Source organism: Leuciscus leuciscus (genome assembly GCF_965113295.1).
Source record: "Leuciscus leuciscus genome assembly, chromosome: 20".
NCBI classification, from domain to species: Eukaryota; Metazoa; Chordata; class Actinopteri; order Cypriniformes; family Leuciscidae; genus Leuciscus; species Leuciscus leuciscus.
In genome coordinates, this window is record NC_138744.1 from 8,213,880 (window position 1) to 8,236,005 (window position 22,126).

The 22,126-nt window shown below is 37.4% G+C and overlaps 2 protein-coding genes and 2 long non-coding RNA genes across 4 annotated transcripts; 1 reads left to right on the forward strand and 3 right to left on the reverse strand.

Moving 5' to 3' along the window:
- Positions 1–234: 234 nt before the first annotated feature.
- On the reverse strand, positions 235–5,566 carry trhra (thyrotropin-releasing hormone receptor a). The gene is made up of 2 exons (XM_082149003.1): positions 3,750–5,566; positions 235–2,174 (listed from the first exon to the last, which is right to left on the reverse strand). The coding sequence occupies exons 1-2, from the start codon at positions 4,524–4,526 to the stop codon at positions 1,743–1,745; spliced, it is 1,209 nt and encodes a 402-aa protein (XP_082005129.1). The 5' UTR covers positions 4,527–5,566; the 3' UTR covers positions 235–1,742.
- A 4,330-nt stretch (positions 5,567–9,896) lies between these two features.
- LOC309484626 lies at positions 9,897–11,604 on the reverse strand. The gene is made up of 3 exons (XR_014200927.1): positions 11,445–11,604; positions 10,699–11,145; positions 9,897–10,461 (listed from the first exon to the last, which is right to left on the reverse strand). It is a non-coding gene; the product is annotated as an uncharacterized lncRNA (long non-coding RNA).
- A 273-nt stretch (positions 11,605–11,877) lies between these two features.
- On the forward strand, positions 11,878–15,324 carry tmem74 (transmembrane protein 74). Its single transcript, XM_082148706.1, has 2 exons — positions 11,878–11,981; positions 13,147–15,324. Exon 2 carries the CDS (start codon positions 13,206–13,208, stop codon positions 14,046–14,048), a length of 843 nt encoding a protein of 280 aa, XP_082004832.1. The 5' UTR covers positions 11,878–11,981; positions 13,147–13,205; the 3' UTR covers positions 14,049–15,324.
- Positions 15,325–20,576: 5,252 nt separating this feature from the next.
- LOC309483179 lies at positions 20,577–21,515 on the reverse strand. Its single transcript, XR_014200504.1, has 4 exons — positions 21,127–21,515; positions 20,871–20,935; positions 20,711–20,770; positions 20,577–20,627 (listed from the first exon to the last, which is right to left on the reverse strand). It is a non-coding gene; the product is annotated as an uncharacterized lncRNA (long non-coding RNA).
- Positions 21,516–22,126: the final 611 nt, after the last annotated feature.

Here is a 22,126-nt window from a genome sequence, read left to right on the forward strand (position 1 = left end):
TTGACCTGGACACTCAAACACAAACAATTTAACAGCTTGACTGTTTTTTTCCATCACTGCGTAATCTGTGACAAAAACCAATATCCAGGGGATGATTTAAAGGAAATGAGCTGAAATCCATTTGATTGGATTTTATGTTGCAGGATTGTTGTAGAAATGTTTATTGAAATAAACATTATGTGTGTTCAATCACATTTAGAGGATGTTAAACCATAAAAATGAAATCAAGAGGAATTTCCCAAATAGCTATTACTTTATTTTAAACAACAACTGTACAAAATACAAATACAAAACATGGTTTAAAACAGCAAGAAAGGCAATTTAAACACAAAACAAATGTTACCACCATACACTTTTTTTTTCTTACATCACAACAGCTGTACATTTCATCATATAAAGTGTTCACTGATTATGAGAAAAAAATATTTTAGTTGTTAGGTTAAAATTTCACATTACAATCCATGTTAACGCAGGTATTTTACAGCAACCAACTACTGAAAACTACAGATAGAGAGCTGAAACATGGTTTTTTTTAAAAACAAGGTAGTTACAGCATAAACTTGTAACACTTTACAATAAGGTCTCATTCGTTAACATTAGTTAATGTATTAACTAACATGAACTAACAATGAGCAATACATTTGTTACAGTAGTTAATTATTAATCTTCGTTAATGTTAGTTCAAAGTGCATTAACTAGTGTTAACAAATATAACTTTCGATTTGAATAATGCATTAATAAATGCTGTAGAAGGACTGTTCATTCTTTGTTCATGTTAACTAAATTTGTTAACTAATGAATCCATATTGTAAAGTGTTACCTATGAAATAATTGTTAAATTACCTTACCTTAATTATACCACAAAAATGCAAATGATACAGATATAACATCTAAAATGACAAATTATTTTCATCTCCTCCATAATTTTGCAGTGTACTATCTGCAAAAATTGAGCTCTGCTAGGAAATCAATGCCACTGTGAGAAAACAGCCTCAGCTGATGATGCTATTCACAATATATGTGACAAAAGCAACAGACGCATGTTTACTCTGGTTTTAGACTGATAAATGTGGGAAGTGGGTGTCAATCCTCGCTTGCTGAAATGCTAAAGTTCAGGACTTGAATCTGCAACACCCTTAAATCTAGTGTCAGGGTTAGGTGTAAAATTATGATTTGAGACTCGGGTCATTTTATGCTCCTTGGGCAGAAATTGGACAGGATACATTTGAGTCACAATTGTAAAACTGAGCTTACAATTGAAACCGAGAAGTAATCAACTGTCCAATTTTTCAGAGTGCAGTGTGAGTATCAATTTGACACCCGTTCTTGGAACAAGTTTTCCAGAGTGATGATTTGGCAGTGATGCATGTGGTTATTGCCACAGTGACCACAGTGGTGGTGCTTTGAGTCCACAAATCTTCAGAGTAGAAGTCACTCCTGAGCTCACACACTCAATCACCTCCAAATCTACCATCACCCTTTCATGTTCAATCAACCATTCAATTGTCTGTCCATGATAGCTTTAGGAGCATTACGGCACCTGCACAGGACTGGAATGGGGCCTATTTTGGTCTTCAGCCAACATACTCTAGTTTGGAAAGTTATGAATAAATCTGCAAATTAAAGTCTGTGATTGTCAAAATGCTGTTTTCATGTGGCCACCACTCCAGGCTACTCTGAGGCACCGTGAAACTGCTGACACTGCAAATTAAGCAACCTAATCAACACAAACCAACGAGGAGCTAAGCATTTGCCAATGTGTCTTTACAAGCTGGTGAGGACTCTTTAAATGACAACCTCTTCCTCTCGGGCAGGAGCTCTTCGGCGGCTCCGCGGATGTCGTCTAGCTCTGTGGTGTAGTGGTCTGGGCTTTCTCCGTTGGAGGTCTCCTTGATGACGCTGTACGTGAGGGCCACGCTGTAAGTGGGGGGCTTCTCGGAGCGCTGGGGCCCGCAATGGCACAGTTTTTGGAAGGCGGCGCGAAACTTCTGCGACATGGCATTGTAAATGATAGGGTTGATGGCGCTGTTCATGTAAATGCAGAGACGGCAGAACAGGAGGAACCAGGTGTCCAGATAGGCGTCCTTGAGGAAGGAGTTGACCACCACCAGCGTCCGATAGGGCATCCACAGCAAAGCAAAGAGAATCACCACCACTGCCAGCATCTTTGTCACCTACAGCAGACAGCATGACAGATGTTTTTAGTTATATTATTTAACTCTCTGATCCCTCATAATTGATCCCTCTTTAAACTCATTCTCATTTTACCAGATACATATTACATAATTAGATTACGGTAACACTTCATTTTACAGTAACCTCGTTACATATGCTACATGTACTAACCATAATAATAACAGTAAATTATGCATAATCACATGCAACTAACCCTCAACCAAAAATCCTAATCCTACCCTAACCCTTTAGTAAGTACATGCAGTTGCTTAAAATTACTCAGCACTTACATATATAATTACACTGTAACAATGACACCTTAAAATAAAGTGGAACCTATATTATATTATATTTATTATAAGCCTCAACAGTGTTTAAGTGAAATATGGGTTTTGCATTGTGTAGATACCATTAATAACTTTACAAAATTGATATTTTTTTTCCAATTAAGGTGTAAGATCAAAGTGTGAATGTCTGTGAAAATGGGTGACATGTTAACTAACAGGATACCTGTTTTCTAATTAAAGCATGCTCATTTTATTTTTTCACTCAGTCTTAGCCTTTTGCAACAGTATAAACATGATTATCACGGTACAGCTGTTGTATTGTTTGCCAGATTGTTGCCAAATGTGTTAACACACCATAACATGTCATGGTTCATTTATGGAAAACACATTTGTAGAGCCTGAGCAAATTCATAGCTTAAAGACTGGTTTTTTAAAGGTCATAAGAGTCTATGTTTCTCTCCATGTTGGACAACCAGGCAAAGAGCCCTAGGGCAACACAAGTGCAGTCGCTCCGAGTTCATCAGATGGCGCCTAGCTTCACTACGCATTTGGACCTTTACCTGCTCGAGGCCATGTGAGCCGTGAGCCGTCACAAAACATCTTTTTTTTTTTTTTTTTTTTTAATAACTGGCAAACCTGATGTGTTCCGGTTCGGGATCACAAATGTTTCCTGCACTACCACAACACCGCTACCGAATCTGCAGCGCAACCTGCGCAACCGAAAAATGACTCTTATGCACCGACTCTTTAGTGTGAATGAATGTATTCCGAATCTCGAAAGAATGAATCTAATGAATCGGTTCTTTTAAAACACACATCGCGACCAGAGCAGTTATATTCCCAAATGAATCTAATGAGTTGAATGAGATTTTTTTTTAGTGAATCAAAACCATAGCGATCAAAATCTCGAAGGAATTATGATCGCTAAACGCAATTGCTGGTGCATTTATAAAAATGTCTCTAAAACGTCTTTGAACAACATTTTTGCAAGAATTGTATTACATTTATTTCAAATTTGCTGTTACCCTAGATGTAGGCCTAATAGGAAATGAATTTATTTATTTAGCCTATGTATTCATTAATAAAAAATAAAAAACAATCTTATAATCTTTCTCTAAATCGTACCTAATCTTAGTATATGGAACAGTCAAACCGTTTAGAGGAATCGGAACCAGAATTATTAAACTCCGATTCACATTCCAAACCAGTGAATGCTGCTAACTTATACCGCAGGGTCCCCATGCGCACAATTACGCACAAAGTTATGCGTTAAAATCAACACTTTACCTGTCTCCGAGAAGCAGCAGTCGTGCTGCTGGAGGAACTCCTGGAGTTCCCATGCACGGACGACTGCTTTTTCCAGTTTCTTCGACTTTCCTTGGGATCCAACGGCAGTGGGTTGAGGAAAAGAATTCTTGCGATAAATCCGTATAAAACAGTGGCCAGCAAAAGAGGGATAACGTAGAACACCGCATAGTCTGTGAAATATATTGGCAAATACATGTTTCTGGATACTTTGTAGGCGCATGTCACGAGGACAGCGTTGTCAAAAACGACTTCTGTCGTGTCGGAAAGATAAAACCACATAACGCAATAGAGGGAAGTTAAAACCCAAACGAGAACAATGATCTTCTTGGCTCTGGAGAGGGTGCACATAAACTGCGCTTTTATCGGGTGGCAAATAGCAATGTAGCGTTCAATGGTGAAGGCTGTGATGGAGCAGGATGACGCGTTGATACCCAGGTACTGAAAATAAGTGATGGAGAGGCACCCGGCGTATCCATACACCCACTGTCCGCCGAACAGACTCTCGGTGATGTTGGGCAGCCCCGCTGCCGTCAGGACCATGAGGTCGGCAACGGCCAGACTCACCAAGTAACAGTTAGTTGGGGTACGCATGTGCTTGGTCGTTAAGACCACAAGAATGACCATAATGTTGCCAACAATTCCAACTCCACAAATAAGGATCACTAATAAGATGCTCGCGACCTTGTATTCGACAGTATAATCAGTCCATATCGAAGTAGTGTTGTTGTTAAATTTGAATATAGTGCCGTTATCCATGCTCCACTTCTGTTTGTTTCCTTTTTTCCCCGCAGAAATCACTTTTCAGCTCTCCAGGACGCGCGCAAAAAAGGTCATATTTAGTATTCCAGAGAAAGAAAATTCAGTAAAGTTAAAATGTCCGTTTTAAATGTCCTTCTGGAAAAAAACACGCTCCAGTCACAGCCGGCTTTAGACCTCAGAGATGCAAATTAACGCAGTTTCGTTTGGTGCGAAGCCAAGAATGTGTCCGTGGTAATTTGTGTGATATATAAAAATCCTTTCCCTAGTGTGGATAACTGCAGAGAGCTGACAGAGGTGTTGCACCGCCCAGGGCTGAACAGGCTGATATGGTCTGAGACCGTGGTAACCCTAATACGCGACCGAGAGCGTCAGTAAGGGCAGGTTGTGCGGTGCGTAATGCCGAAGCAAGCAAGAGAGGAAGTGTCTGTTCAATTATGGGTTTCTCGCCTAAACTGTCCCCCAATAGGCCCATTTCACGTAATAATTAAAATGTTCCTCTGCAATATGGTGTTTGTTTAAAAGTCAGTTTGCTTTGGTTATATCAGAACTGATAGTGCTTGCTTTTACGCAGTTTGTTTCAAGGGGTATGATAAGGTTACAGATTGATCCAAGCCCAGGAAGGCTGGCCAAGTTTGATTTCACCTGCAAAATGCAGTTTTACACCCATGAGAGCCATTATTGACACTTAACTGAGTCTATTGATGCACAGGTCTTAAATGGCTTAATGACAGTCTTTTGTGTATTTATGATGAGAGACAAATCACTGGGATTAATCTATAGGTTATTGAGCTATGATGTATAACATATTACAGTTGTTATTTTACATATTGTGACATTATTTGTACAAACAGGTCAATTGAAATCATTTTTGAGGAAGTGGAAAAAAGCTACAGGTTTATCTGTGTAGACCTTTTAGCTTTGCTAACATTCAATTTAGCATGAAACGGAAGTTGCGATAGTCTTTTCTTCCCTATTGTGATGTATATCCGAGTGAGGCGCGACTTGATCTTGTCCATCGGGAATTGTTTGGATTGTTGTATGCTATTGGTTGATCTCATGTGATTGACAGGTAGTCCCGCCCTTTCTCCAGTAAACACGTCATCAAAGAAGAGGAGATGACAATGCAAGTGGGAGGGGAAGATATTTTGATTAAAGATTACGAGGGCACATGAACTTTGTAAAAAAAAAAAAAGAAAAAAAGAACGCTCTGTCATGACAACTCTCGGAGTGTTTGGCATGGTAATGGATTTGACAACTTTGATAAGTTTGGTCTGGGTGGAATAGATCTGCTTCACTGCTGCTGCAGAGTAAGTACAGGACTTGCTACTGCCAATACATGCATGACGCTGCTGTGAGCAAGTAAGACATGCTGCTTCTGTACAATAGAGACAGAGCGCAACGCGTCATAATCTGAAGACCCCGCCCACCAGGGGGGAAAACAGTCCAACGGTCTCCATTGACTTGCGAGAGGCTGCCTCCTTGTCATTTCTTGCTTCTAACAAAAGACAGAATAATGCCTAAAAGCTGCTATGTGACAAGGTGTACAGCAAACAAGCTAAGAAACCCTGAAATAAGTTTTCATAAGCTGTCGACCCCAAAAAATGAGCGTTTGAGGACATAAAAGTGGATACAGGCTGGACTGAATGGGTAAATTGTGGGATCCTGACACTCAGTATGCACTAAAAATACACTACGTGTGCAGTAAGTTAAACATTTGGTCACTGGTGAGTCAAATATCCAAATGTCAGTTTTATATATTATATTTCTGTAAGATAAACTATCCTGTGTTGCCGATTACGGTCTCCTCCAGCGGGCGTACGTTAGTTCTCAGAGTAATGAGACACGTGACGCTCTGTCTCAACTGCCTGTATCCACTTTTATGTCCTAAACACTCGTTTTTTGGGGTCGAGAGCTAATAAAAACGTATTTCTGGGTTTTTTAGCTTGTTTGCTGTACACCTTGTCACACAGCAGCTTTTAGGCATTTGTCTGTCTTTTGTTAGAAGCAAGAAATTACAAGGAGGCAGCCTCTCGCAATGCAAAGTCAATGGAGACGTTTTGATTGTTTTCCCCCCGGGTGTGGGCGTGGCCTAAATACGCTCTGTCTCTATATAGCATACATGAATTACCCATAGCAGATCTATACAGGTGGAGCTGGGGAAGGTAGCAAGCTCATTGGCTACTGATACAGAAGGAACAAATCAGAGAATGATGTGATTGCAAAAAGATTGAGTTAAGAACTTGTCAGCCTGCGCCATCTAGAGTTTCATTACAATACTTTGCATATATGCACAGATAAATAAATAAAAAATTAGCAATGCAATATTCCATAAAAAATAGTTGTTAGCTTTGATTTTTATGGTGACTTTAAGCAGTTCATCAAGGTCCAATTTTTAAAAAAAAAATTTTTGATTGAGGCACTTTTGTATAATTAGATTAGTATTATTTCTTAATGTGTTGTTAAATCTTTATCAAAAGCATGCCAGTCTCATTCATGTCACAAAAAATTATTAAATAATTTTTGACAGCTTTTGTGCTCTCTCGAGACTTGACACAGATTGCTTTATATTCTTGAGAGGAGTAAATAACAGAAATTTACAGCTGTCAAATCCTCTGGATTTATCAGGGTTTCTTTTTTATTAATTTATTAATTTATAGGCTACATTTTGGATCATGAAATCTATTGCAGACAGTAAGTGCTACAAGTCATTCATTTTTCCATTTTGCGAAGGTCAAGTCTATTTGTAGAGTTTATGACTCTGAGGGGGTGATATCTGACGGCTATAAAGACATAATCCATTATGGGCACCTTAAAAAATATCAACATTTCAGTAAGGGGTTTAATCGTTCTAGAGCTTTGGAAGTGTAAACACAAGGCTAGAAAAAAGGAAGCAAGATGTGACACATTTTCTGATTTATTATTTGTTTTAAAGTTATAGATAGATAATGCTTGGTTTGAACAATATATTGGCATCCATAAATTATCTTCATATAGGTGATCACCTTATGTAAATGTTTGACTTTTCACATTCTGATTTGTATGATTAGTGTTGCACTGACATCTAGTGGACATTTTGATTGAGCGCACAAATAGTCCCCAACCGCGTTTAATTGCAGATTCTAGAACTCTTTCTTACTCTAAGAGAAATGTAAAGCAACTAAAACACATTATCATTTAACATTTCATTATTAGGAGTATGTTATAATGCTTAAACTTCCTTTAACAGATTCAGAATAGTTATGTTTCCTCAAATGAAAATGCTGTTTCCTGTAGGCTAACATAACTATGATTAAGAATCAAGATAGACATTTTGGAAGATTTTTACATTGTATTTTAATTTGAATCCCATAACAACTCATTCCCACTTTATCTCAATTCAACTCAAACTGTGGCCAGAAAACGTATATATAATGAGATGAATAAAATCTGGAAGCTATTGTTTGGCAAATCTCTCCTCAAGAAAGAGACAAAGGAGACCATATTGCATTGATCAAAGTTAACTTCCTGTAATGGTTCATCACCCAACTTCTAGAAAGACTGTGAGGGATCTAAGAGATAATCAAGCTGAGAAGCAAGAGTTTATGAATATGGGAGCGTGACAAGCATTCATAAAGACAAGGCTGTGATTTCATCGTTTGTTATGGAAATGCAATGAATAATTCATCATCTGCCGGACTGTATGATTCATTCGTTCTCTAATTGAATTTGATTTCAGCAAACTTTCGAATTTAAAACACAAAGATGTTGTTCTGCTTTTAATCAGATTCAATGCCAGCAAACCACTCCAAGCTTGGCAGCCGACATCTCAAAGGAATAAATAACATTTCTGGCTGCGACTCAGGACTATCTCATTTTTCTAATGACAAGAGCCCGTTTCTACATCTCACCCTGCATGTCTCCCATCCGAAAGGCCGTGGACACAATGAGGTGAAACTAGTCATTCCGCGTGTTCTTGTTATTGGCTTCAAAGAGAGCCAGTTCATTTTAGAAAAATGAGATTGTGTAGTAGTTGGTGGTGACAGCATCGACCAATCAAAACTTTTTAATCAAATTAAATTTATCACAATGCCTTGTTCAAGGACAATGGTGCTACTTCTTTGTCCATGATTTAAGTACAGTTTAGATTCTCAACTCTTTTATGATTTTATATGGACAGGGATGAGCTCATATTATGATAATAAAAACATTTTGATATCAGTGAGTCACTATTTTTGTTGACCTTCAAAGATGTTTAATGACTAAAAGAGCTGTCGGTAATTCTGTCTCCATCTCTTGCTTTCAGCACTTTGCTCCCTCTCCACATGCCCTAAAATGTATATCTTAAATGTATTTAAGAGGCTTAAGAGTTTAGATGGGTCTTTGTCAGAGTAATATTCCTGTCCTTAAAGAGCTTACAGATATACACCTCCTTATCCGAGGCTTTATTCAGAATAGCATACTACCATATTCTTTATTTCTGCAGTATAATACTGTGCTCACTGCTTCTGTATGCACATACTTGCCCCACAATACAATGTTCTCTCAACTTGACTTTCAATTTGCGTGATGAATGAACTAGTCTATCTGCGATTTCTCTTTGACTTTTATTTTGATTGACTAATTTAATCATCTGACTGGAAAATGTTGTCATTTTTTAATGCAAAATTGCATTAAAAAATGCTAAATAACAAGATGGTAATAGAAAACCACCTGCTGAGTTATTTCATAATTATTATATTTATATTTATTATATTATTTATTAATATATAATCTTTTGGATTCGATTTTGAGGTCATGTGACAATGTAGCATACTTCTGCACTGTATTCATTAAGTACTATTCTATTCTAAATATAGCCTGATATGCTCAACTCCTGGATCGCATAACATGTGACCTTGGATCACATGACATGTGACGTGTAGCTCTGTGGGCAGCACTGATTTCAGTCTTCACTCCTTCTCAGGACCAAGGACAGCTCCTTCCTTCCCTACCTACTCGGATTTGCTTACCTTGTCTGTATATTTCACAAAGACACATAGAGGCCAATAAAGATCTAAGTGTCCTCCAGCATTACAAAATTGCCAACAATGCCGGGTATAACTTTTTTTTTCAGCAACTGGCCAAACTATCAAAGTTAGTTCTGTCATAGTTTAGAGTCCTATACATGCAATACACAAGTATATAAAGTTTGGGTCAGTAAGATTTATTTTTAAAGAAATTAATACTTTTATTCAGAAAGGATGCATCACATTGATCAAAAGTATATCAAAGTAAAGACTTTTTACATTGCTGCAAAAAAAAAAAAAAAAAAAAAAAATCTTCATTTGAACTTTCTATTCATCAAAGTAATAATGGTTTCCAAAAAAAATTAAAATTGGACAGCAGAACAGGACTGATAATAATAATAAATGTTTCTTGAGCATCAAATCAGCATATGAGAATGATTTCTGAAGGATCATGTGACACTGAAGACTGGAGAATTGATGCTGAAAATTCAGCTCTGCCACGACTAAATTACATTTTAAAATATATAAAAATAAAAAGTTATTTTAAATTGTAATGACATTTCACAATATAACAGATTTTACTGTATTTTTTATCTGATTTAAATATTACACAATATTACTGTCTTTATTTTGGATTAAATAAATGCAGCCTTGTTTAGCATACGAGACATAAGTTAAACATCTTACCAACCTCAGAAACTGTATACTGTACGTCTAATAATAGTCATCTGAAATTTCTGAATCAGTCCAAAGATGTGTGTTTGCATAACATGCACACCTGGACTATATAGGTCAACAGGTACACAGGTCAATTTATATTCCAAGTTAATTTCTTCTTGATGCTGAAGGGGGTGACGATACTAACCTCAGTGGCAGAGACTTTCAGACAAGCGGCATCACCTGGTTTCACACTCTTGGTTCTGAGAAACACACTGCCTTGCAGGTTCCTAAAACAAAGAACCAAACTTTACACTTGTTTGTTCTGTTCCACTCTAAAATTTCATTCTAATGTGATTTTCTCAGTTTATAAACGATCATTATATTTTATTTAGGGCTTTTTAACCTTTAATTTTGCCTTTATTTAATAGAGATGCAAGAGCAAAGCTATGTGACTGCAGGTTTGCAGCTGCTGTGTGATGTTATTTAGCAGCTGGCTACGTGTCACTCTATGCCTGAGTAATCACCTGGTCCAAACAACACGAGGATAGACTGACGAGCCACAGCGTGCTTCTGTATTCCAAGGTGACGGTTGATACCCAAGGCTCTGAAACTCAATTTTGTCCTTGGCAATGCATGCCGGATTGGCTCAGCTGGCCGCTGACGGTATGGAAATCTCAGAGGGGTGTGCAGCAAAATAAGCTGTGCATCCTTCTGAGACTTCCGTCCTGTTGAAAATAGTCCAAACCGACTGGAGCATACAGCTACTCCACCTATGTTCATAATGCCAGCAGTGACAGATGGGAATTCATGACTGTGCACCTTGTACTCCCTGAGCTGAGCCTCCACCATCCTGGGACATTAATCTGTGGCTGAGTAAGCCCCACTTCTCTGCAGACTCATCTGTTAAATAGGAACTTGCCTGGCCTTGATCCGAAGTCATCCTTTGTATTGGTGTACACAATAGCACGTATCTGTTGAAATAAAATGTAATGTTTGTTGTCAAGGGGAGAACTGCTGATTAGGGGTTATTTCTGACTACGCCTTGAGAATGTTTGAAAAAGCCTAAATCTCAAGATGTGAACAAATTATGTAAACGTATTGTTTATAAGGTCATTTAGAAGAATATGAGCTGATATGGGCTGGTTGTGGCAGATTAAAAATAGATTACATAAACCTTGCTCAAACTGACTAGTAATCTTTCAAGCTTTTAAAGGACCACAGAGCAGATGGTGTAGAATAGGTGTGGTTTAGCACAGCCGCTGCCTCTTACTGGTCGTAGTAGAAAATGTCCCCAGGCTGTAGTTTCCATCACGGTGGTGATAATTACTATTCGCTTCCGAGAACCTGATTTCCCATGGTTCCAATACAATTTTAAACCTGTTATGATTTACTTGACATCGCAAGAGTGATGCAAAACTGCGAGGCGTCGATACCGGAAGAAAGTTTACGAATCTTACTATGGCGAAGACTTGGTTGTTAATATTCATAACCGGTTTGCTTCGCCATTGGAACGTTAGCAAGGAACGTCTGCAGCACCTAATTGAAATTCAACAGCCAAGCGTTCGCTATAAGACGGTAACTAAGGGACGTCAGCACTATCTTATTTATATTCATCCTCAAACACTTCCCAATTGGAAGATTACCGACAAACGTCACTCTACCTAATGAATATTCATGAAAGGTCCTTTGCCATAGTAGAATTAGTAATTTCGCTATGAAGAGCTCAGTTCATCTTTAAAACGGAGCGTGGGAGGGAGAACGGTGGAGTGCAGAAGCCGGGAGGCCAAAATGTTCATCAGACGAGAAGGTATTAACAAAAAACAATTGATTATAGCAAACAAACAATGTGTGATCTGCGTCTATCGTTAAATATAGCGAGATGCAAAATGTGTCCTGTTTGTGTCGCTTTCTCTATGGGATATTGCATGACCTATTGATGAGTGTAACGATGCAGCCTGATGGACACGTGCCAAAACTACTGTATGGCATATATGTCCGTTTTAAATCGATGTTTATTGGGTAAACAGTGTAACGTTTTAGCTATTGCAGATGTGATGATTTGTTGATGACTTTATTTCGACTATATTGACCAATAATCAGTTTGACACATTTTTATACTGATATTCGCACTTTTACAGTTTATTGGTTATTTTTTTCTTTAATAATAATTCTAAATGTGACGTTTTATTTAGATAGATTTCAAAACAAATTTGCATAAATCAAATGACAAATTAAAATAATATAAAAATTGGTTATTCAAACATTTAGGCGACATGTAAAAGTATCTGTAATGATATGGGATGTAAAAAAAAAAAAAAAAAAGATCATGATATCGATCTCTACTGTGACGTGCCTATATCCCTATATCCCCATCGGCCGTTAAGTCGTGCGTTTAAAAGGGACTTATGGCTTATCTTGGGTTTTATACGGATTGCTTTGCTAATTGGATATTGAAGCAGTAGGACTAATCAGTAACTTTAATCGTCTTTCATTAAAGAGACGAAGGATTTCGTTCAAATACAGTCATTAACTGTTGCTAACCCATTGTAGTGTAGGCTACATAAATGGTTTAGAGTAGTAAATAGTACCCATGAGTCACAGTTGTGAGCACAAGTGAGGTGTGCTACAAAAATGCTTGTCACATAGTATGTGATGATAGTTATATAGTTTGTCAAGAGTTAATATGAATTTTAACTGTAATAGCATGCAACGAAGGAAAAATACATGGCCATGCGCAATATTAAACTGTTATTATTAAAACATTCTTAATGAATATTTTTATAGTATGCTATTTAGTTATTATTGTTTCAAAAGTTGAAATATAACAAAAAATGTGTTCTTCATATTGGCTATCAGCCATTTAAATGTACAAATAAATGTTATTATTTGGAAAAAAATATTGGTCGATCTCTCACTAGGATAGATTTTGTGAATTGATTTCTCATCTGAATTATTGTAATTTTCATTTACAGGTATTGTGTGGATGGCTTGATGCAGCAGGAAATCAGAGTGATCCGTGGGAGTGGATCTGATGGCCTCGGTGGAGTTACTCTACATAGATAATAGACGGGCAAGACCCGATCCCCCTGGGGTACTGGATTGGTCTTCTAGCCCTCTTCATGTTCACAGGCTAAACAGTTCGGTGGAAGAAGCTTCTCCCACTGTGAAGGTGCCTGCCTGTGAGGGACAGTGTAATTCAGCACCAAGGACGGCTCCTCTCAGAGGACAACATGGCCAGCACCGCCATCATCCCGCAGAGAAGGTCAGGGTGTGCTGCGACGAGGAGCTGGAGACCTCGTTCACCTACATTGATGAAAACGTCAATCTCCGGTTGGCCACCCCGGACGCGAGCGAGAAAAGTGTTCGACGTGCATCTTCGCTCCATGACTCCTCCAGCGAAATCCGTCCCGAGGGCCTCCAGGAGTTGTCGCTGATGTCTGACTTCGATCTCAGCTCGGAGAGTTCGGCGAAATCCATGGATTACGGGTTCATCAGCGCAGTCACGTTCCTTATCGCCGGGATCTCGCTGGTGATCATATCGTACGCGGTCCCTCGTGACGTCAGAGTGAACCCCGACAATGTCTCCGCACGCGAGATGGAAAGACTGGAGAACGAGAGCGCCAGGATAGGCGCGCACCTGGACAGGTGTGTCATCGCAGGCCTTTGCCTTCTCACTTTAGGCGGAGTGGTGCTGTCCACTCTGCTAATGATTTCCATATGGAAGGGTGAGATGTACAGAAGGAAAGCCTTTGCCTATTCCAAGCACTCCGCAAAGCTCTATGGTTCGATTAATTTAAGAACAAGATCGAGCCCCAGTCGCTCATCGCCACCACATAGTTTGGTCGAGGAGGAGAATGGCAATGCCGTTAGTTGACTCTTTTCTCCAGTTCTCCATTCATCTCTATTGGACTGCCAGCATAACGTGGACCTTTCCAGCATGGCCAAAAGAGCTTGTTTTTTTGTTGTTTTTTAACCTTGAATCAGTGACAGTTGCTTACTGATGCAGAAAAACCTAGTATCACGTAACAGATTTCTCAGGCTCCAGAAATATACAGCATGATAACATTTGTCATAAAGCAAGTTACTTTTTGGATAAACAGACCAAACTTCAGGTTGTGTTAAATGAAGTTGCTGATAGTATTCAAACTCTTAATCTCCAAGCTGAAAATGTGAGAACTAAAGCTGATTTAGCTAAAGAAATGAGTCCGGTTGTACAGAATCCTGCTGCTAATACTGACAATCCCACTGCCTCTTTCTTACTCTTTCAGAAAACTGAAATATTTCACTTGATCCATTTCATCATGGCATGTAGCGTGATCGAGCGCTACAGTCTCTGGTTTGGAGCACTTCGGTGCATTTAGATGCTCAAAAAGCATTGTCCTTTGCAGCACTGCTAAAATGTATTTTTGGGATGTTTTTGCCATTATTTTCTCACATTGTCCTTGTTAGTTCATGTGTGGAACGAGCCATGCAGAAATCTAATATCCCCCCCGCCCCCCCCCCAGCACTAAAATATTTTATAAATATTTAATGGAGGAAGCTGCCACACAATGATTTGCCATCTTTTGGAAATTTAAATCCATCTCTCTGAGAGAGCAAAGCATAACTCCTGTATCTTCACTGACTCAGCTGAACCTATAGTATTGACACAATTGAGAAAAAATTAATAAATCTTCTGTGCTCACAAGATTTATCATAAGAATTACAAATGCAATCTATTTATCTCTATCAGTGCATACTCTGATGATAAATGACAGTTCATTAAACTCATAACTGACTCACTCTGGTATGAAAATAAAATGATATTATTCTTGATTTTGTGTTTCATTGCTTGTGATAAATCATTAGTATGTATCTATTTGATAGCAATAAGCGTGACCACTTCACCTGAATTTATAATCATGAGTTGGCTGTCTGACTCTGAACTGGTTTTGTGCATCTTGAAAAAAAAAAAAAAAAAAAAGTCGGTCTCCAAAACATTAGCTGGTCATAAATTGCATTGAGCCTTTCCTGTAAATATTTTAGCTTTAAACTCATTATATTAACTTTTCTGTGTCTTAAACCGGTGTAGATGCTTCACGTTTGTTATCAATATAAAAGTAACGTGTAAGCTTGTAACTGATTGTTAAATAATAAATGTTTTGATTTTACTGGAAAATTAGTCTGCTCATAACATTTTCCTCGCAATGAGTAATATCTAAATTTTTAGAAAGGCCTAATGAGTCACTGGTAATTGCCCACATTATCTAGGACGGTTCTACCGGCTGTCTCAAAGGGGAATTAAAAATGTTAATAGAATTTCTTTTGAAGGCAGCATGTAAACGGAACAGTTATTAAAATTAGTTAGTCAGAGCACATACTGATCACAAAATAGACGCTACTAAGTCACCTGAGGTATAGTATGGTGTGGTTTCTATTGCAGTATGACTGTTGTTATTTTTCAACGAATGTTTAACTTGTCATTTATACATTATTCCCTTACGAAAAATAAGTATACTTAAAGTTCATTTTATTAAGTATACTTTAGTAAAGTTCAAGTATATTTTTAAGTATACTTTGTGTAGTAAGTATACTAATATCAATATACTAGAAGTATACTTGTAAGTGTACTGTTTCAATATTACTTGGGACTAAATTGGCCCACTTTTTAGTGTGTAAAAGTATACTTTAAGTGTAACAGTAGTAAACTGTGAGTACACGAAGTACACCAAGTTTTTCATTTATACTGCAACTATACTACAAGTGAACTTATATGTAGTGGTAGTTTACTAGTCAAATACTTGTAGCACATTTTTAATTTATGAAACTACAATTGGAAGTATACTCTAAGTAAACTACTAACTTAGTTTAGTAGTTTAATGCTGTTAGTATACTTGTAAGTGAACATAACATCATACTAAAACAGTTTACTTTTTTTGCATACTACTACTATTTAGGTATTAATTTTTTATACTTGAAATAGGCTACCTTTAACTCTTTTCATTAGCTTCACGCGTCCTTTTTTATCAACACTAAAAAAATCGAATAAAAAAACAAACATTTGAAACAAAAAGCTGAGAAAAACACATTTTTGTCAAAGACTACGCCCGGATCAGATTCAGAATGATGACCAAAACAAAGATGGATTTGATTAGTCCATCAACACCCCCACAGCTTCACAGTTGTTAACCCTTCCTGGGTCTACATTTCATTCAGTAACGTTAGACCATGTAAATGCTGTTTACTGTTTGATTCGCATTGTTTTACATTATCTTCTTACACAATCTGCTATGGCCTTGTCCCAAATGGCACCCTAAGCACTCGCAGTCTTCCTCTGAGTCCGCACTTTCGTGACGTAACGCCGCTTTGACTGTCGGGAAGAAGTCTGCTGGAGCTGGCATCAGTGCGGGCTCGGCAAAAGTGCGCATCGAGGGCGCAAATCGACCGCATAGGGGGCACCCTTCTGAGACCTAAACAAATGGGACACCCTACGGTCTTGCGGACTTAACGGAAGTTAAGTAAATTCCTGTACACTACCAGTGGACTAGCCTACACAAAAATTCAGATGCTCGGAATTAGGAACATATCTGTTTTCTTTATAAATCAATGTAAGTTTATAAGACGTACAGTATGTAAAACTATGTGAAAAAAGTAGCCTATTTAATACTCAATCAAAAGATTTTACACAACTACAAGCCAAGTAAGCCTATACTTAGAACACTTAATTATACTTTTAAGTATTATCTCCATCAAAAGATTGTGTACAAGTATTGGCCAAATATTAGACTTTTCAGTCAGTATAAATCAAGTAGGCCTATAAGTGCAATTTTAAGTAGCCTATATTTCTAAGAAGAAGGCTACATACAAAGTAGACTGCAATACTTTATTATTATTTTAGTTTAAAAGAAGCAGGCCTATACTAATAGCACCAGTGGAATAAACTTATTTTTTGTAAGGGTTGACATCTTTTATTTGTCGACGGTATGATTAGTCAGCGCTAATAGAGGTAACCATAAGTATCGCACGCTTTCTATTACAATTTGGCGCGCGCTGTAAATAGCCTATAAAGCAGGACTGTCATTATTTTTCACAAACGGTTGTTCAACTTACAATTTAGACATTTTTTGACTGCTTTTTATTTGTCGACGGTAAGCAAAAATGTATATATAAAAATAGAAAGTAATTTGTCCCCTTAACCACTCTCTGCATCCTATTTCCTGTAATATAAATCATGTTTCTGAACTCCATGTCAAAGCTAAAAATAGCAATGCTGTCCATTTTAAACAACACTGTCATGTAAGGGGACACCTTCAAATCTATGCGACATCCATGGCAGCTTGCCTCCATCAGCAATATGTTCTTAGAAACCTGGGTTCTCCAAAATCATACATGATTAAAGAGAATGAGGGTTTTCTGGAAAATGCGCTTAGCGCTGCAGATTTTACGGAAGGATTGAATCAACTAAAGCACTTGCAGCATTTCCAATAAAGACGTTTTTGTGCATTTGTTTGTTGTACACTTCAGCTTCTCAAGATGGAACACATTAACCTCACTGGAAGCTTTTAGTCATCTAGTCCCATCCACTCATCCACTAGCACAGGGATGCCACTTGTTCCTACAGAAATGCTCCAGCATTCGATGGAAAGTTGAAGTGTGGATACTTGGTACCCTTGGAAACCCCTGTGGACAATTTCCAGTGGTATTGATTTCTGAGAAGAGCTTTCCACAGAGACAGCCTCAGGGATCTGACCCCAACTCTTGGCTGCGTTTCCTCAGCATTATTTTTAGTAGCAGCACAATGTAGGTATTTGTACGGCTTTACCGAGGTTTATTAACATTAGACTTGATATCTCTTTGTAATGTAAATTCAATCCTTTAAGCCCTTTTGCTGAAGTGGAACTATGCTCCCCTGCACTCTGCGTTAGCACCTAGATTAGTTTCTCCCATCAGCTCTATTAGACTGCAGCATTTGTCATTATGAGGTGGAATAAGAATGCTTCTAAAAGCCCACGGGAAATCTCTGAGGGGCCTGTTTGGCTCAGAGAGGTTTCTACCTGTCTGGATAAACAATCCAGATTCAATTGCAAATGCAAAAGTCACATTTCTTTATGCATGCACACTTATTTGCAAATGTAGACTTTGGTTTTCAATGCCAAGTATTGTAAAAAAAAAAAAAAAAAAAGTGAATCAGAATTCGTCCAAGTCTCCAAATAGTTTTATAATTATAATTAATTATAATAATAATAATAAACTCCAAATAATAATTATGATTCGTTATCACAACTTTTTATCTTTTGTCAAATCAACTTATTTAATGTGGTTCAGATAACATAATATTTTGAGTTTCTATTTATTAAATCAATCTCCGTTGTATTAACTCAACCAGGAAAGTTAAACCAACAATATGCCATACACAGTGTAAGACAGCAACCCGAGACAACCACAATGTAAAAAAAAAAGTTGTTTCAACTTAAAAAAGTAAGTGTTCGTGCTGCCTTAAAATGTTACGTTTAGTCAACTCAAATATCCAAGATGTCACTGAGTACAAATTCACATTTCAAGTGACTAAACTTTATTACTAAATTTATTACAGCACAAAACTTACTTTTTTTAAAAGTTGAAACAATTTTTTTTACAGTGCAGGCAATATTTTGCTCTCCCTTTCTAAAGTTTTAGTTTGGGGGAGTGCAATCGTGTTGCTATTAACCTTTCTGCAAAATGTAGAGCTTTTAGACCCTGAAACACACTTGAAGCAATACAATAATAGCTACAGACAGATGTGCTGCTTTAGCTGGTGTCATTTGTCATCATCTAAACTGATTCATTGTCCACACTGTTAGACTTTTCAAGGGTTTTTTACAGTAACTTACTGGCAACACTGTTGCCAGTAAGTTACTGTAATTAAGAGTTACAGTACCAAACCATATTTCAGTTTTGTGTAATACAGTGCATTACTGTAAAAACGAAGCTAATCAGTACAGTGCATTACTGTAAAAACGAAGCTAATCAGTACACTACTGTAATTATTTTTATTTGTACTAAATATAAATTAGATTTGATAATTTTGATATATGATTAATTTTATTTTTATCCTACATAAGTACTACTTTCATACAAACCAATTAGACAAAGTTATCACAAAATACCATTTTTTTATTTAAAACATTTCATATATATCACAAAATAAACATGCCAATGCTGGAAATGATGTGTGAAATTTTTACACATTAATGGGTGAGTTTAGGGATAATGTTTTTTGTGTTAATTTTAACTCATTCATTGTGTTAATGATTTTAACATTAATGATTTTAACAAAGTAAATATGTCAGAGAGGTTAACACAAAGATGTGTAAACGTGTTAAATTAACACATTATGTGCTGTCCTTCACTGCAAACATTTTTGAAAACATACATAAAACCATAAACAAAACATTAGCATTTGACTAAATCAGGGTTCACCAATCTCGGTCCTGGAGGGCCGCTGTCCTGCAGAGTTTAGCTCCAACCAGCTCCAACACACCTGTTTGAAAGTTTCTAGTATGCCTAATGAGACCTTGATTAGCTGGTTCAGGTGTGTTTAATTGGAGTTGGAGCTAAACTCTGCAGGACAGCGGCCCTCCAGGGCCGAGATTGGTGAACCCTGGACTAAATGAATGTAGTCATTGGTTGTTTAGCTTATACAAGTATTATAATGAAATATCAACCATTACATTCATAAAACTGCAGAATATAAATACATTTTTAAGCATTCAAAAAGGAAATGTCCAACACAGGACAAAACACAGTTCTTTTCACAATACATGACACATAACCCCACCTTCAAAATAATTTCACTTATTTCCAAAAATTTGTTGGATTCATGTACACTGGAGGCCAAAATAAGTATTTAAGTGTCTTAATGTTTTTGAAAGAAGTCTCTTTGATGCTCAAGAAACATTTCTTATTATTATCAATGTCTGACTGTCTACTCCATCTTTTCTACAGCATAGGAGTAAAAGTCATCATCAAAATAATCTTTAAAAAGCCAACACAATGTTTTTGTCCACCTTTGTGAATAAATGAACTTCTCCAAAGATTGGTTCCTGTTCAGAACTTGATTGACAACATCAGAGTGTTCCCTGGTCTGCATGCGTGCCCACAAACACAAATGTACTCAGTCCTTCAGAGGAGATCCCGGTTCCAACACTATATGAGAGAGAGAGAGAGAAAGAGAGAGAGAGTATTAGTGTCACATTATTTTTAACCTCCTTTTTTTGTTAATTTGTATTATTATTTTCACAAAAACTTAAGAATATATATTTGTAAACAGCTTTTGTCAATAAATAGCATACAAAAGAACTAAATAAAATTATGCCAGATTAAATTTTAATACTTACAAATCCTAAATTCTGTCCAAAAATGCTGAGATCCATAGAAAGAACAACTGAAATCGATGATTTTAGCCCATTTCAGCTTGTCTGCAGTGAAGGAGTACCTGTTTGAGACAAATACACAGTAAGATACATGCAAGAAATCACTGTGTGATGATCGTTCTCCTTCCTACAGTAGTTAACCCACCTGCGTGCTGATGTTAGGACCTTCCTAGTCAGGTGGGACTGCAATGGTAGAGTCTTCTGGCTAATAAAATATCAAAATAATGCAAAAATATAAACTTAAGTTGTTTAGAATGCTAGATTTTGTATGAATGAATTAGTGAGAGTTTTACTGCAGTGCTTACCTGGATACATTTAATCTGGTGAGACTGAACAAAGACAATGGTCCATCTTCTGATTGGTTCATTTGCTGTGTAATAAAGTTAGACATAATGCAAAGGTCACTTATTTGATATAAAGTTAGCCAATTTTATAGAGATTTTATAAGATATTGTTAGCTACCTAGTCTGCACCAGTGGCTCAAAAGCAATTTTCACATAGCGTATTGTTAATCATTTCAGCAAATTTATCTCAAAATATATCACAAATGGGCTGGCCTACCTCTGGAATCTTGCTGGAAGTCACTGGCGCGAATTGGCGCTTTGTTGCAGTTGCCTTTAAACACAAAAATGGAAGTAAATATTAAATTCCATAAAAAAAAAAAAGTATAATATGGTATAGTTTGCAAACTAATGCTAAAACTATAAAGGTTCTCATCAGTAGGCCAACATTAGGCTATAAACAGAATTTCACATTAGTTTATTCACATTTATTGTTAATGTAAACGCGTTGCTCGTTGGCATATTTTAACTCGACAATTCAATAATCTAACAAAGTGTGTAAAATGAAACGTTAGCTCAGTTTACCATGGTAAAGTTCGTTACCGCCATGCTGACGACGAGTAACGTTAGGCTAACGTTAACGTTATAACATAGGTTAAACTGGGCACAATCCTGACAACACACACAGAATGTTTTGTTTTTTTACCTTGCTTGCTGATCTCTCTCTCTCTCTCGGTGAAGTGAATTCCGTCTCTTCCCCGGGCCAGACACGAACGTCGCGATCCAACAAAAGACAGACCCCATTACCTACACTGGATGCTCTGACGCGACACGACAAATCCCAGACAGTCAGTGTAGTGCATAGACTGTAAAAAATAGGTGTAGTGATGCGCCGCGGCCGTTATATTTCTGACGTAGTCCGATACGAGTCCAAGCGCTCGCGCTATTTCTGACAAGGGATAAACAGGTATGCATTTAAAGGTCCGGTCGCTTCAATGTGTCCAATATAGACAGCCTCTGGCTATTATAGCGTTGTAGACACGCGGTGTAAGGCAAAAATTAGGAAATAAAAAGCACGATGGAATGGTGCCAGCCAGAGAGGCAGTTACGTCAAATACAGTAGTATACAGCAAATTTAAAAAATACAGTAAGTCTCTGTATGTGGTGTTAGACGTCACAGAAAATTCCCATGATGCAATGGGAATCACAGTTATTTACTGTAAAGAGAAATAGCAGTATAATACTGGGGGATTTAAAGTAAATAACTGTAGAAATTACAG

Excerpts from the sequence above, each read along its gene's own strand:
- trhra (XM_082149003.1), bottom strand. The coding sequence starts at position 4,526 with ATGGATAACGGCACTATATTCAAATTTAACAACAACACTACTTCGATA. Across the intron at positions 2,175-3,749 it reads CTGCTGCTTCTCGGAGACAG|GTGACAAAGATGCTGGCAGT; the intron begins GTAAAGTGTTGA and ends TGTCTGCTGTAG.
- tmem74 (XM_082148706.1), top strand. The coding sequence starts at position 13,206 with ATGGCCTCGGTGGAGTTACTCTACATAGATAATAGACGGGCAAGACCC.